The sequence below is a fragment of the Mus pahari genome, chromosome 13 (genome assembly GCF_900095145.1).
Source record: "Mus pahari chromosome 13, PAHARI_EIJ_v1.1, whole genome shotgun sequence".
In the NCBI taxonomy this organism is placed as follows: domain Eukaryota; kingdom Metazoa; phylum Chordata; class Mammalia; order Rodentia; family Muridae; genus Mus; species Mus pahari.
In genome coordinates this window covers 72985759-73001708 of record NC_034602.1, presented here as the reverse complement: position 1 = coordinate 73001708, position 15950 = coordinate 72985759, and the positions used below count along the sequence as shown (strand labels likewise).

At 36.3% G+C, this 15950-nt stretch overlaps 1 protein-coding gene across 1 annotated transcript in view; it reads left to right on the top strand.

The window, feature by feature from the left end:
- The first annotated feature begins 262 nt into the window (after positions 1-262).
- The window catches only part of Tecrl (trans-2,3-enoyl-CoA reductase like), a 79487-nt gene continuing 63799 nt past the window's right edge, over positions 263-15950 (top strand). The window contains exon 1 of the mRNA XM_021211298.2: positions 263-589. Coding sequence (XP_021066957.1) covers positions 362-589 — 228 coding nt within the window. The 5' untranslated portion in view covers positions 263-361. The remainder of the gene's footprint in view (positions 590-15950) is intronic.

Genomic DNA, 15950 nt, shown 5'->3' with positions numbered 1-15950 from the left:
AGAACCAGTATGTAATAGGTTTGAAGATTACTGTATCCGGAACTGGGAGATAATAAAAGCACTCTGTTCTTTTCTGCTTTGGAACTTCAGATAAGAGTACTCATAAGTAGCAGAGATAAAAAGAGAAAGCAAGAAATAATTCAAATGCAGAAGGCAATGTACTACTCTGCAGCAGTCCTCAATAGTGTTATATATAGAAATCAGATCGGTCATTGTTTCCCAGCCTGCTAAATAAAACTAGACCGCTGGAATGGCATGCCACTTGACCTCCAGGGCGTCCACAGCAGTGTTTAACAGGCACAAAGGGAACTCTTGCAAGTATCTCCTGTTTACATGCCAGATTCCCCTGCTTGTTCACACAATGTTCAAAAGGCACAAGTCCCTGGAACGCAAGAGGGAATTGTTATTCCAGGGACTTCAACAGTCCACAATGAAGAATAATACAAGAAATTTCCACTCTTTGTCACAACTTGTACTCTCAGCAGGCCCACTCAAAACTACTACAGCAGTCAAACATTCAAAAACAACTCACTTTGAGATCGAAATACTGGATGCTCATACAAGAAAACAAATATGTATTGTGGATAAGGTAAGCTTTATTTATCTTCTTAAATGTTTCCTGTTAGGCTCAAAATTACTAACTTGAAAATTAAATGACAGGACTTTGCTAAATGCATTACTAATCATCAAACTTAGTTCTTGAGTGAAGAGGTTGCCTTATTATTCTGTATCAAGAAGAAAAATTTGCTTTGTTTTCATATTTACCATAAATAATCATTTTAATTTCTGCTGTATTGCCCATAATTCCTATGTAAAAATATTTAGAACACAGATTGCATCAAAAATTTTTCTTTTCATGCTTTTATAGCAATAAAATATACACCATTTTAGAGGTGCTTGTAGAAAATAGAAAATAAAAATAATAAAAGTTAAAAGTATTTGGTATGTGTCCAAATTGTAAACATTTTAGTATATTTTAGTATATTGTTTTTGTCATTTGCTTTTCTAAAGATTTTACCTTTTTAAAGAGCAGTCTTTAAAGTCTTAAAGAATACAGCTTTTTAAATGTCCCCTCTCTCTGCATCGGGACGCACAGATATTTCAAGAAGAATGCTGTAATCTGTATACCTTAAATCAGAAAAAAATGAAGTACGAAAATGTGTTTATTGGAGACTTAAGGGCATGTATCATACACCAAAATGTTTTTCATATATTTGAAAAGACAGCAACTTCAATTCATTACAACACTGATATTTTCAAAGAAGTTATGTATTTTCTTTTATAGAAACACTATTAGATTTTTTGTATAAACAAAATATTCCATCACTTATTCTACGTAAGCATACTGCAGGTGGATTGCTAGGTAACAGTATTGTTCACTGCACTTCATAACTGTCAAAAACAGTATGTATGTTCAAATTTACTAACTGTGGCAATGGCAGTAATTTACTACTTAGACATGATGATTTACTTTTAGCTTAAAAAATATTAGAATGTTATATTTAGTACAGGTCACAAGTAACACGAAGGACATTCTAATCATCAACTTGTATATAATTGCAAATCATATAAATCTATATTTCTGTAAGTGAGAAATATGTTTTATGTTAAAGAAAATTTGATATATAGGTTTAATATAATCTGTTTCTGTTTAATATAAAAGTCTTTGATTTTTTTTCCAACATTGCTTTCAGGAATAGAAAATTGTTATAAATTTTAAGTCTTCTCCAGAAACAGCTGACATTTGCAACATTTTCCTATTAAATATCCGAATGGATAAAAAGTTCAGAAGAGGGAATTAAACAATTAACAAATGGCAGAGAGTGTAAGAATTGTTACATTAAAATAAGAAATGTAAACACTTGTTAATTATTATTCTCATTTCTGATATTGTCCTTGAAGAAATGAGAATACCTTTCACTTTCATAGTTACTAATTAAATTAAATAGGAAATATCAGAAAGCTACTGTCTTAGGAATTTCAACTGTAAAATCCTGGTGCTCACATTTGAGTTGCATTATTTCATAGAAATAAAATTCTGGTAAGGGGTTTACTTTGGACTCTTCACCACCCTATTTCTTATTTTCTTTCATTCCTCTCTTCTTTTATACCCAATTGCCCCACTGTTTGTTTGTTTGTTTGTTTGTTTATCTTCCTTATGGAAAAGTCCACCCAGAGCACAGTGCATATTGTGCCAGCCCCCTACTACAAGCTGCCACGCCCACACATATTCTATAAGATTTTGGCATATTAACTTAAATCTCTGATTTTACATTGTAAGGAGGAGTTCCTCTGTGATTATTTTTGTTTGTTTGTTTTCTTTTATGCCATAAAATGGTTTCGTCATGATGAAGATGCATGAAAGAAATGAGATATGGGTAAAGGTACATTTTTGGTTGTCCTTTAATAATTTCGAATAGTTTGAAATTTTAATCATGATAGCTGATATTGTTTGCTAGTTTTATAGTTTTTTGTCTTTCTCATGAAAAGTATAGAGTAAATATAAAATGTTCCATTTCTCTTATTACTCTTTTTCAAGCCCTACTCTTGTTACTCTCTGTGTTTCCCTTCTCTTATTCTATTTATGTCTTATCTCCCCCCCCCCCCGGGCCTTTATATTCCTCAGTTTTCAGAACTGGAATTGCAGAATCCAGAGTAGTGGTGGCAAAGACCTCTGAATCCCAATCTGTCACAGTGGGGTGACTGCATGTTCTATTATTAATCCATTAAAAATGTTCTCAGGAAACTTGTGTTTATCTCCAAAACCATTTTATTTCTACAGCACTTCTTTGGCTTTAAAAAAAATTAATATATTGACTTTTGATCTCTGTTGATTCATCATCATCCAACTTACTAGGTACATATGGTACAACTTACCATCTATCTGTCTATCATCATCATGGTCTCCATCATATTCTATGTAGCTGTATCTTTTATTAGACCTGCCTAATTTAGCATATCTGAAGCTGATAATATATGACACATCTTAGGGCCATTCCTAAAACATAATGTGAACAAAGTTACTTTTTAATTATACTCATGATTTGGAAAGACAGTATTTGTATGTACAAACACTAAGAAAAAAAGTCTAATACATTTATTTTATTATGATAAATGTATGATTTGATGAGATATTTGATATATTTAGTTTAAAATATTATTTTCAAATACCAGGAGTGGGCTCAGTGTAGATCTTGCACTAATTAGCTTCCCTAGAGATCTCCAAGTAAATAAACGGAAACTACCCTTCAAATAACTCTCTAGATACTCGTGGGAGTCATGACTCATCCCTTAATCTCATGATCCACACACAATCCATCTTCTTGACAATACCTTCAAAGTCTATCCAGACAGTGACAAATCCCTGCCACTTCCACTGCCAGCTTGCTTAAATCTGCAGCCTGCATTTGTCATTAGCACCTACAGTGGATTCCCTACAAGGTAACCAGAGCTAGCTGTTACATTGTGTCAGATAATACACTCCACCTGGGAACTAGGCCATGCCTTCCTTTGGATTTCCCTGTCACATTTCTCCCCAAGGCTATTCCTGATGTTGAGCCTTTAATATGTTCCAACATGCCTTTCCCCCATATTCACTACAAGTGTTATATATGACATTGTTTCTACTTTTATTTCATTATTTGGTCTGATTACAGTATGTTGGATTCACAAATTGAGTGGTTTTACTGTTTCTTTCCCTTTAGCATCTTTTGCATTTAGATCAATGCTTGGCACAGTTTTAATGGCTAGGTGGTTAGTAAATAACACACGTTTCAAAACAAGAACCTGGATATTGCTCTTTTTCTAAAGTTATAGGTTTAAATTGGAGTAGTATAAAACATTTTGCGATTTCCTAGCTGTAATTAAGGTAAATGTGAATCTATTCCCACATGAAGACATTTCTTGACATTGGTTAAATTTTTTTTTTTACTTCTTTATTTTTTAAAATTTTATTTAATCTTGTTTTTTTTACACTCCAGATTTTATCCCCATCCCAGTCCTTTCTCCCACTGTTCCACATTCCATACCTCCTCCCTGCTCCCTATCTCCAGGAGGATGTCTTCACCCCCAATTCTCCACCATGACAGACCTCTAAACTCCCTGGGTCCTCCAGTCTTTTGAGGGTTAGATGCATCTTCTCTGACTAAACCCAGAACCTGAAGTCCTCTGCTGTATATATGTGTTGAATGCCTCAAATCAGCTGGTGTATGCTGCCTGGTTGGAGTTCCAATGTCTAAGAGATGTTGGGAGTCCAGGTTAATTGACACTGCTGATCCTCCCACAGGGTCAATCTCCTCCTCAGTTTCTTCCAGCTTTTCCCTAATTCAACCACAGGGGTCATCAGCTTCTGTCCATTGGTTGGGTACAAATTCAGTCAATAGTTAAACAATAGAAAATTTTATAATGTTGGCAAAAGCTGTTGTACTGGCCAGTTTTATGTCAACTTGACACGGGCTGAAGTTATTACAGAGAAAGGAGCTTCAGTTGGGGAAATGCCTCCATGAGATCCAGATGCAAGGCATTTTCTCAATTATGATCAAGTGGGGAGGTGCCCTTGTGGGTGCTGCCATTTCTGGGCTGGTAGTCTTGGTTCTATAAGAGAGCAGGCTGAGCAAGCCAGGGGAAGCAAGCCAATAAAGAACATCCCTCCATGGCCTCTGCATCAGCTCCTGCTTCCTGACATGCTTGAGTTCCAGTTCTGACTTCCTTCAGTGATGAACAGCAATGTGGAAATGTAAGCTGAATAAACCCTTTCCTCCCCAACTGTTTCTTGGTCATGATGTTTGTACAGGAATAGAAACCCTGACTAAGATAAATTGGTACCAGCAGAGTGGTGTATTCCTGTGACAAGCTGACCATGTTTTGGGGAGGACTGTGGAAGGACTTTGGAACTTTAGGCCAGAAGATACATTTGGTGTTAAGAGCTCCGTGAGATGTTGTGTAGGAGCTTAGAAGATAATGTTGAGAATAGTGCAGAAGATGGAGGCCTGGTTTGTGAAATTTCAGAGGGAAGATTAAAGACTCTTTTCAGGGCCATTGCTATTNTGGATTGTGAAGATTCTGTGGTTCTGGTTAGCTGGGGCTGAAGNATCAGCTGTGATTAACAAGATATCAGAACTACTAAAGTGAAACCCTTGTATTACTAGGACTATTGATGCTGGTTAGCTGGAGCTAAGGAATTAGCAGTGATTAAAAAGAGATCGCATCATTGAGGTGACATATACTGGGGAGTGTTTTCTGAGAGCACAGAGGCTGTGTTCCAGAGAGAGCCAAGGTTGTACCTTGTGCTGTGGCTGGACTTGGTAATATNTAAGAGTTACCCAGGTGGTACTGGTTTTGAAGGCATGAAGGGGTCATGCAGAGCAGCTGAGGCTTGGCACTGTGAGAGGCCATGGAAGGCCATTGGTGAACGTGAAGCCTCAGTTGTAATTATTGACCAGGACTGAAGGGGTGATGCAAAGTTGTTGAGGCTTAGCACCATGAAGAGTGCCTATGAGATGCTATTGTTGAAGCCTAGTTACAGTGGAAGACAGCAGCATGAGATGACCACCAAGAACAGCAGCAGCAGTGGAGTACAGGCAGCTGGTGCCTAGAAGACAAGCTGTGTGCTACAAAGGACAGGGCTGGAGAAGTGACCTAAGCCCTTGGAGGAGCCCACAAGATCATGAGTTGGATCCCAGACATTGGACAGTTGGAGATTGATGTTTGCTTTTGATTGTGACTGTGCCCTGATNTTTTTCCCTCTTGAAGGAAGAAAGTATTTTAGTGGAACCCAGAGTTAAAGATTTTGATCATAAAAAGACTTTGAATTTTAAAAGATATTGGACATTTTAAAGGGATTGAACTTTAATATACAAGTCTGTGGGACTTTTAACATTATTTACGTCTTGGGGATGAGTAAGAAACTAAGGGTTGAGGCTTACTAGTGATGTGTTTGTGTGTAAAGTTGACAAGTGGTGAATTGTACTGACTAGTTTTGTGTCAACTTGACACAGACTGGAGTTATCACAGAGAAAGGAGCTTCAGTTGGGGAAATGCATCCATGAGATCCAACTGAGGGGCATTTTCTCAATTAGTGATCAAGGGCCCTTTGTGGGTGGTACCATCTCTGGGCTGGTAGTCTTGGATTCTATAAGAGAGCAGGCTGAACAAGCCAGGGGAAGCAAGCCAGTAAGTAACATCCCTCCTTGGCCTCTGCATCAGCTCCTGCTTCCAGACCTGCTTGAGTTCCAGTCCTGTCTTCTTTCAGTGATGAGCAGCAATGTGGAAATGTAAGCTGAATAAAGCCTTTCTTCCCCAACTGTTTCTTGGTTATGATGTTTGTGCATGATTAGAAACTCTGACTAAGACAGCTGTCATAATTTTCTTGGATCATCTAAAGATATTTATTAAGTAAGGGATTTTTTTCATGAATGACTAAAACAACATGAATAATTAACAATGATATGATGAAGAATTTCAAAATACCTTGTTAATGTCATTGCTCAGAGATTGCTCGAACATCAAAATATAAGACACTGCATTAAAAATAATTTTAAGAAAATGGTGAATCTGTAGCTCTTAGCTCTTGTCATTGGCTCCTATATTTAAAAATGCCAGAAGCTTGCCTAATGCTAAGTCACTTATTCAAGAACAGAGCAAAGGCATAAAGCACTGTGAGTGATAGATAGTCCAGTGTCTTCACATTCTGTTCTCTTTGATCTTTATTCAAAAGAGATGGAGGTTATTTTATTCTTCTGTTTACCCTCCCCACCTAAGAGAATCTTTCTAAATTTCTCATAAAAATAAAGCACTAACATCCCTCCAGTGGTCCACACATGACCTACTGCTGCAGAACAGTAGGGATGACATTAGAATTAGAATTCCTTATTGTATCTTTAAACACATTTTACAAAATTCTGAAAAAAATTAAAACTCTATGTAGTGCCAATTTAAATATATCTGGCAAATTATAGCCGGTGTGTTAGTTTGCTAATTTTATCTGATCTAAAATGGTTATTTATTATTTTTTACAGAGACTTCTGTTTTGTTTTTTTTTCAAAATTTACATTTATGTCTCTAACAGGTCTTGCTTCTTTCTTCTCCCTCCTACCAGTTCCCACCTTTCTTCCATATTTACTTGTTTCTGCTTAGTTCTCTTCGTTGGATTTACTATGATATAGAATGATACAGCTAGCAGGCTATGAATATTTAATTCAGACATATCAGAATGTTATTAGAAAGCTGAACAATTTTTAATTGTCCAATATATATATATATATATATATATATATATATATATATATATATATATATTTAACATTAATAGATATAGCTTAAGGGTCTTGTATAATTTATGTTTTGACATATGTAAAATAAAATAGCATTAGTTAAATTGTAAAAATGAATAAAACATAAGCCTTATGCCAGTATAACAATAAATTAAGACTTATTTCCCCTTCAATTTATTTTATTGAAAATAGATTCTTTTCTCACGTAATACATCCTGGCCCATGTTTTCTCCTCTCTCCGCACCTCCCAGCCATCCCTTATCTCCATTCTTTCCCAGATTCACTCTCCCTCTGCTTTTACTTCACAGAAGCACAGACCTCTGAGAAACATCAACAAGAAAAGGCTAAACAAGATTCAATAAGGCAAGACAAAAGCCCTCATATCAAAGCTACAAAAAGAAAACCAAAACTTATTGAAGCCCTTGTTTCCAGTTTAAAGTTCTATGTCCTTTTTATTTGACATACCACTAGTGAATATTTATGGGTATTGTGGGCTATTTTGAGAGATGTATGTATTGTATAATAGTATATCAGGTTAACTGGCATAACAAATATATATATTTATGTACATATATGGAATATACATGTAGTATATATACATATATATTAGGACAATACAATAAATACTGATGATAATTTTGTTCATAAAATCCCCTTTTAGTTATTTTAACTACTTGTACTTTATTAGGTATATTTAACTTGATTTGGAAAAACCTCCAAAATTTGTTAATCTTTTTTTCTTTTTTAAAGCATTTTTATTAGATATTTTAAAAACTATTGAAATTCAATTTTAAACCCAATTGACCAACAAATATCTTGCTTCTTCATCAACCCATTAATGACAGGTACCATCTTCATAAGTTTAGTTGTTATATAAAAGATTTTATTGTGTATATTTATGTGTAAATTATGTCTACACTTACATTTACACTTAAATATATTATTATGTAAGAAAAACATTTTATTGTTAAACTATGTATTGGCAATACACTGATTGTAAATCTGTACAGTAACTGACAAGTATTCATGGAGGACTTACCAATGTGTTAAGTTGGGGCCCTCCTTGAAGACACAATATTTATATGTACATGATGAACTGTGGGTAGAAAACTGGATAAATAGAAGGGGACATGATTAGCTATAAAGTATGTTTAGTTGACTATGGAGATAGATGGAGAGGGCTGCAAACAAGATGCTGGTTCATGTCCTCAAGCAGTTCCAGACCATGGACTGATAGAGCTTATTGTCTTAAATTGTAGTGACTTGTTTGTTTCCTTTCCTTTTTTGCTCAGACACATAGAAAGGCTAACATGCATGCTAAAATGTACATCATGCCTACATGTAATAATATACTAAAAGTAGAAAATAGCATAAATATTCTTTGTACCAAATATTCTATTCTGAATTGACCAGCATATGTTAGGTGGATGTTTGAGAGGAAATCCTGTCTAGAATTGATTTAACAGTCAATACTGGAGGACATTTCTGGAGAAGTCTTTATTTTGTAGATAGAAGATCTTTGAAAAAAACCTGTCCTAACTCAATCTTTCACTCTGTTCTCATTTACTAATAATAATTTTCTTTTTAATTAGTATGTATGTGCCCCCCCTCTGTGTTTGTATGTGTGCATTTGTATGTGGGTGCAGGTGCAAGTGTCTGTGGAGAGAAGCAGTTTCAGAATCCTGGATGTAGAGTTACACATACTTATAAACGACCCTACAAGGATATTTAGAATCAAGCAAGGATCATAGAGAAGAATGCTATGCTCTCTAAGGACTAAACCATTGCTCCAGCTTATGTTCTGTCATCATGACTCTGTCATTTCTGCTGCCTGGATGCCACCAAAACCAGTTCTGCATGGGAGAAATTTACCTCTTGGCAAGTTTGTTTGACAGCTTGAGGAGCAATGCTGGCCATCTGTGTTGACCCCAAGGAAGTACTTCCCAGAAGCTATCATCATTGATGATACAGGTCCTTTACTAATCACAGATGGTTTTTTGAGTCCAACTACCAAGTATCTATTGACCCAGGAAAGTAAAGGTTTCTTGTCTACACTCCCTATTTAAATACAAATGGCTCTGATAAAATCTGGAAGGAATCCAAAACTTCTCTCTATAACTTGATATGCCAGGACTCCAATGTCTCCATTTCTTTAGCCATTCCATCTCCAAACTTTCCCCCCAAATCAGTCAATTAGACTCCAAACATTCAACAGCCTTTTCAGCCAAAAGCATTAAAATACTTCAACAATTCTATCCAAATCAACATGGCCAATCATATGAAGGTATACTCATTAAAGTTTGTTGAATTGGCTGTTGTCAAATAAACTCAAAAATATTTTTCAGTGCCAAAATCCTAAAAAAAAAAAAAAAAATAGAGCTCATATTTCTCATCTCCTTCAGTCATGATGTTCTTTGTCTTCTCTGCTTTCTTATCTGCATTTTCTTCAACAATTATTCATCCTTCTGTTTTGATGGGCTCTTCATTGCAGATTTAATTACCTATAGATTAAGAATTACAGAAAAGAAGCCTCTGTACAGTATATTTATAGTATACATGCAGAATCATTGTTGTTATTATTCTCTGAAAGCTAAAGCAGTTATTTACATCTCATTTGTCATTCATTAGGTATTTAAAGTAACTGAATGATGGATCAAAGTAAATGAGAGGAAGCACATGGTATCTTTGTGAACATCATACTCACTTGATATAAAAGCCTGAACATCAATGACTGTTGATATGTGAGGAATTCCTGGAAACTATGTAAGGGAAGACTGCATACTGAGTATATCACAGAAGTGAGCCACTCTCTCAGACCCTAGCTTGAAGTCACACTGAACCAGACATTTTTAATACTCTTGTTATTATTGAAAAGACATGCACATGTCATTTGATACAAGTAAACATAATAATTATTTTTTTAAAAATGAATATGATACTAGATGAGTTCAACTAGAGTTTTTTTTTAATGTTGTTTTTGTTATGTTTTGTTTGTTTTGTTTTGTTTTGTTTTATTTGAGATAGGGACTAGGCAATTGTTCTACCCCTGATCTGAATATCCAACTCCAAGAGTATAGAGTGTCATGTGTATGTGTGTGTGTGTGTGTGGGGGGGTGTTTGTGTATGTGTGTATGTATTTAGAAGAGCTGATGAAATGTCTTCCATTTAATGTGCTCAATGACTTCATCACATGGGAAGGTCATCACGACAGCAGTGGCAATTTCTTTTTTTTTAAACAATATTTTTATCAGATATTTCCTTCATTTACATTTCAAATGCTATCCTGAAAGTCCCCTATGCACTCCCCCCACCCTGCTCCCCAACCCACCCACTACTACTTCCTGGCCCTGGCATTCCCCTGTACTGGGGCATGTAATCTTTGCAAGACCAAGGGCCTCTCCTCCCAGTGATGGCCGACTAGGCCATATTCTGCTACATATGCAGCTAGAGACGTGAGCTCTGGGGGTACCCCACTCAGGGATCCATCCCATAATCAGCCACCAAATGCAGACACTATTGCATATGCCACCAAGAATTTGCTGACAGGACTCTGATATAGCTGTCTCTTGTGAGACTATGCCAGTGCCTGGCAAATACAGAAGTGGATGCTCACACTCATCTATTGAATGGAACACAGGGCCCCCAATGGAGGAACTAGAAAAAGTACCAAAGGAGCTGAAGGGGTCTGCAACCCTATAGGTGGAACAACAATATGAACTAACCAGCACCCCCAGGGAAATTTCCTAAAGGAACAATTATGTCCTCTAAGTGTTCTACTCTATTGACCTTTGAAGCTATAACAGAAGCCATCCTGCAGTAAGGATGCCTTAGAGGAGTTTACACAGGAAAGCCAAATAAACCTTCTCATCCCCTTAAGTTTTTTCCACGTGCAAATTTCTCAGGCTCCAAACAACTAGAATATCATGTTTTATTGGTGTATTTTGAAGCTGACTAATCTCTGTTGATCTGCTAAGATTTAAGGAAGTGACCTGATTGAGCCATCAATTGCAGTGTGATGTGTTTGAGAATCTGGCATTCTCTTTTCAAGATATTCATTTTGAATGCCATGGGCCATTGCTCTTTTGTTTTGTTAGAGGAGTGTTGAACTTCTGTTTTTCATTCTCTTTTCAATTTGTGCAAATGAGGGATTAATTAAGAATGGTGGTGCTTGTGGCCATTTATCTTTCCCATCCTGTGCTTTTAAAGCTTCTGAAATGAACATTTAAAATTATTTCATGTTTAAAGGCTTTTAACTTTGCAATTGTCCATTATTTGATTTTGAAACCCATAATATAATGTAATTAGTAATTTCTTCTAGCAAAGTGTTTGATAAATTGCTTTCTTGATGAGTTATTTATTTGTCTATACAGGTGTATGCATCACTGAAAACAGATTTATTACCTGCTTGTGGTAAACATCACTGAAAGAAAACCTGAACTTAATTTAATCAGAATTCAAACCTAAGTCAATACAGATGTGTTGCTAAATCTACTCTAAACATGGGTAAACTGCAAAACTCTAAAGTTATTTTTAATTACTTTCACATTTTTTTGTTTAGTTTTCTGTTTTGTGCTGTACTTCAAGTTAAATTTTTACAAAACCTACTAGTACTATTTTGGTATCATATATAATCATATTTATTCAGATGTATCTTTTTTTTTTAATTTCTAGGGTACATGCTTTAGAGAAATTGGCATATATATTAGTGCTCATCTTTTGACAGAAAGTCATATTTGGTATCTGTTGAGGGAATACTATAATATATAAATATTTTATGATAGAAGAACCACATACTTACAAATGAATATACAATCAGTAATATATATTGATTCAACAGAGGATTCATATTGAGCAGCTCATTTTCATATTTAAATTATTTAGAAATATTATTAATAAACTGCAAATTTCCTGCAAAGTCCCCCACACCTTGCCATTTGAGACAATTTTATATAACAAAGACTGGCCTTAAGTTTACAATGTTTCTGAAGTTGACTTTGAATGTTCGAATCCTAACTTCAGTTCATAAGTGCTAGGCTTTTGAGAGTGCTCATCATAATGTTTGATGTAGTGCTGGGGCTCAAACATAGCTTTCATGCCTTCAAAGCAAGCCTAGGCGATGCTTTGCATCCCTAGCCACAGAGTAATAGAGACGATCTACCAAGATATGCATTTAGATGATTGGATTCAGTATCTAGAGAGCTAAATTTCACTAAGAATCTGTTCTTAATTAATAAGTGAAAATTAACTTAAAGTGAAATCTTAAATAAATGAGGATTTTATTTATCGCAGTACTAAAATATTACTTGTTTATGTAAGAAATTCTTATAATTTTTAAAGCAAATTTTCAACTTATTATCCCATTTTCTAAACTAAAAAATTATAATAGAAATTTACAGTTGTTACTCTTCTTTTCTGTGTTAGTCCTGGGTTTGATACTCTTGGGGCCATGTTCTTCTTTCTGTTCTAAAGCCAAGAAGTGGCATTTTCTACCAGTTATCAAGCCTGTTTGAGTGTTTATATTATGTGTTCCTCTGAGGAGTATTACATCTTAATATTTAATTATTTATGATGAGAATATTTTTATTCTGTTTTCTTTTGTGCTTGTGGTAACAGTTTTTCCAGTATTCACTGATAATTTCTCAATCAAAAATTGAAAATTTTTAACAAATAGGTTGAACCGGCTGTTGTTTTTTTTTTTTTTTTCCTAACCATTTCATTTTCAAAATTATACTGTTGACAGTCTTAGAGATGTCTGTTCACTTTTAGGAGCTCCGGGACACATGAGAAAGATAGAGTTATGCAAACAGTGATAGTATGAATAGTTTATTTAAAAAAGACAACAGATGGTAAACGCAGACACGACTTTCATTTCTTGCATGTGAAAACTTTGCTTTCATCAATATAAATGTTGGCAAACCAACAATGAGTCAAGCCTCAACTACAGTCTGCTGAATTTCAGATGCATACACTTGGTTCAGCTAGAAAGCTTTAACTTGCTCACTTGTTAGTTCATGATTGATTTATTATAAGAAATCTTAAAGAGGAGAATGTTAAAGTTTCCAGTTTGGGAGTTTGTATTTCTTATTTATTTATTTATTTAATCATTCCATTCATTTTCATCTCAAATGACCTCCCATTTCCCAGTTACCCCTCCACAAATACCCCTCCCCCACACCACATCTGCCCTCTCTCCCCTCCCCATTTGCCTCTAAGATTGTGATACCCCACCCACCCACCCTCTTCTCCCTCCTACTCCAGCATCCCCTTACCCTATGCTGGGGCATCAAACCTCCACAGGATCAAGGGCCTCCCCTCCCACTGATGTCAGACAAGACCATCCTCAGCTACACATGTGTCTGGAGCCGTGGATCCTTGGTTGGTGGTCTACTTCCTGGGAGCACTGGGTGGTCCAGCCAAGCCACATTGTTCTTCCTATGGGACTGCAATCTCCCTCTGCTCCTCCAGTCTTTCCACCAGCTCTCCTACCTGGGTCCCTGAGCTCAGTCTGAATGTTGGCTCCAAGCATTCCCATCTGCATCGGTCAGTTGCTGGCTGAAGCCTCCATACAAGGTTCCTGTCAGCAAGTGCCTCTTGATAACAGCAACAGTATTTGGTTTTGGTGACTGAAGACAGGATGGATTCCCAGGTGGGGCGGTCCCCGGGTGACCCTTCCTTCAATCTCTGCTCCTTTTTTTTGTCACTGTCTTTCCTTTGGATAGAAACATTTCTGGTATAAATTTTTTGATGGATAGATAGCCCCATCTCACAACCGGAGGCTCTGCTTATCTACTGAAGGTGGTCTCTGCAGGTTCTATCTCCCCTTCAGTGAGCATTTCAGCTAAAGTTATCCCTGTTGTGTCCTGGGAACCTCTCTCTTGCCTGGCATCTGGAACTCTCCAGTGGCTATCCCCAGTTCCTCATCCCCGACTGCTATATATTTTTTATTCAATTTCCTGACCCTCTGTACCTCTCTGCAGTACCTGATACTGCCCCTCTTCTTTCCTCACTCTCCTTTCTCCCTTCCTGGTCCCCCTCCCCCCACACCCACTATCATGCTGTTCCCCCATCAATGCAGGACTGAAACACCCACACCCTGGTCTTTCTTCCTCCTATATTTCCATATGGTCAGTGGGTTGTATCCTGGGCATTGTGAGCTTTTGGGCTAATATCCAATTATCAGTGGGTATGTACCATGTGTGTTCTTTTGTGTCTGGGTTAACTTACTCAGGAATCTTCTCACAACAACCCCAAAGAAGAGAAACACACTCTAAGCCCCAGTGTAGGGGAATGCCAGGACCAGGAAGTGGGAGTGTATGGGTTGGTGAGCAGGGGGAGGGGGAAAGGGATAGGAGGTTTAAGGAGGGGAAACCAGGAAAGGGGATAAAATTTGAAATGTAAATAAAAAATATCTAATAAAAAAGAAGTAATAAAAAATTGTAAGGCAGGCAGAGAGAGAGAGAGAGAGAGAGAGAGAGAGAGAGAGAGAGAGAGAGAGAGAGAGAGAGAGAGAGAGAGAGAGAGAGAAACACACATGTATTTCTTTCTTTGTATATATAGCAGTGACTTATGACAATGACTAAATTAATGTAATGTTCAGTTATCCCTTAGAAGATTCTTGAAAACTGGGTGAAAGGGAAGGCTACTAACAAACACTTAGAGACAATTCCTGGGGCATTCACTTAGCAGTCAGAAGCTTTCCATACTTTGTTTTTGGATATTCCTATTCATTTCTTCTACCTTCGCTTCAGAACCTAAAATTATTTCTCCCACTTTATTTTATCTGTTGGTAAGACTTCCCCTGAGCTTTTTGTGTTATTTCTGAGTGTTTTATTTCAACTTTTATTTCAATTTGACATTTAGTGATTTAGTTTCTTTATGAGATTACATTTTCATATCTAGTATTGTTTTGCTTAATTCATTTTATAATGTCTTCTTTGAAGTGCTTATTCACAATCTTTTGAAGTCCTTGACCTCATTCACAGTTCCTATTTTGAAATTCTTGTGTTATATTTCGGCTAAGCTAGTTTTTAAGAGAATGTTAAAATAGGAGTTCTGGTTTCTGGAAAAGGAATATTATCTCATTTGTTTTTTTCTGTGGTTTTGAGCTTGTATCTTTGTATCTGGAGTTAAAATGTGTATGATGCTTTTTGATACTGTGTGGATGTTCAGGTCTTTGATTGCTATTATCCAATATGAAATTTTGTGTATTAGTAGCACAGTGATGTTTTTCAATTTTGGGGTCACTCAAGTTTTAGTTTTCAGATTCCAGCTGGTCACTGTATCTGGTTAGAGGTGGGTCGGTTGACACAAAAAAATGAGGTGAATAGCTGATGAAAGGAGCAGATGAAGAACTATGAGAAGCCTCTTTCTGTACAAGGCTTGGCAGTCCAGTCCCAAGGTGATGGGCATGGGCTGGAAGGATGGAGTGAGGAAATTTCATGACAAGTATAAGAAAATCTATGGAGGTCAGAATGGAGGAATGGAAGGAAAGTAACTGGGTCCATGCTGAGGGTGGTAGTTGTAGATAATATAAACATCTTAACAGTACTGAAATATTGGTCATAGTCTCACTAAGCAGGGAAGATAAAGTGAAATAGGTATATCTATTGTGTAACTGTAGTTTAAGTGCAAGACAACAAGATTTATGTATGCTCTTTCATGCATTTTTATTTAATTATT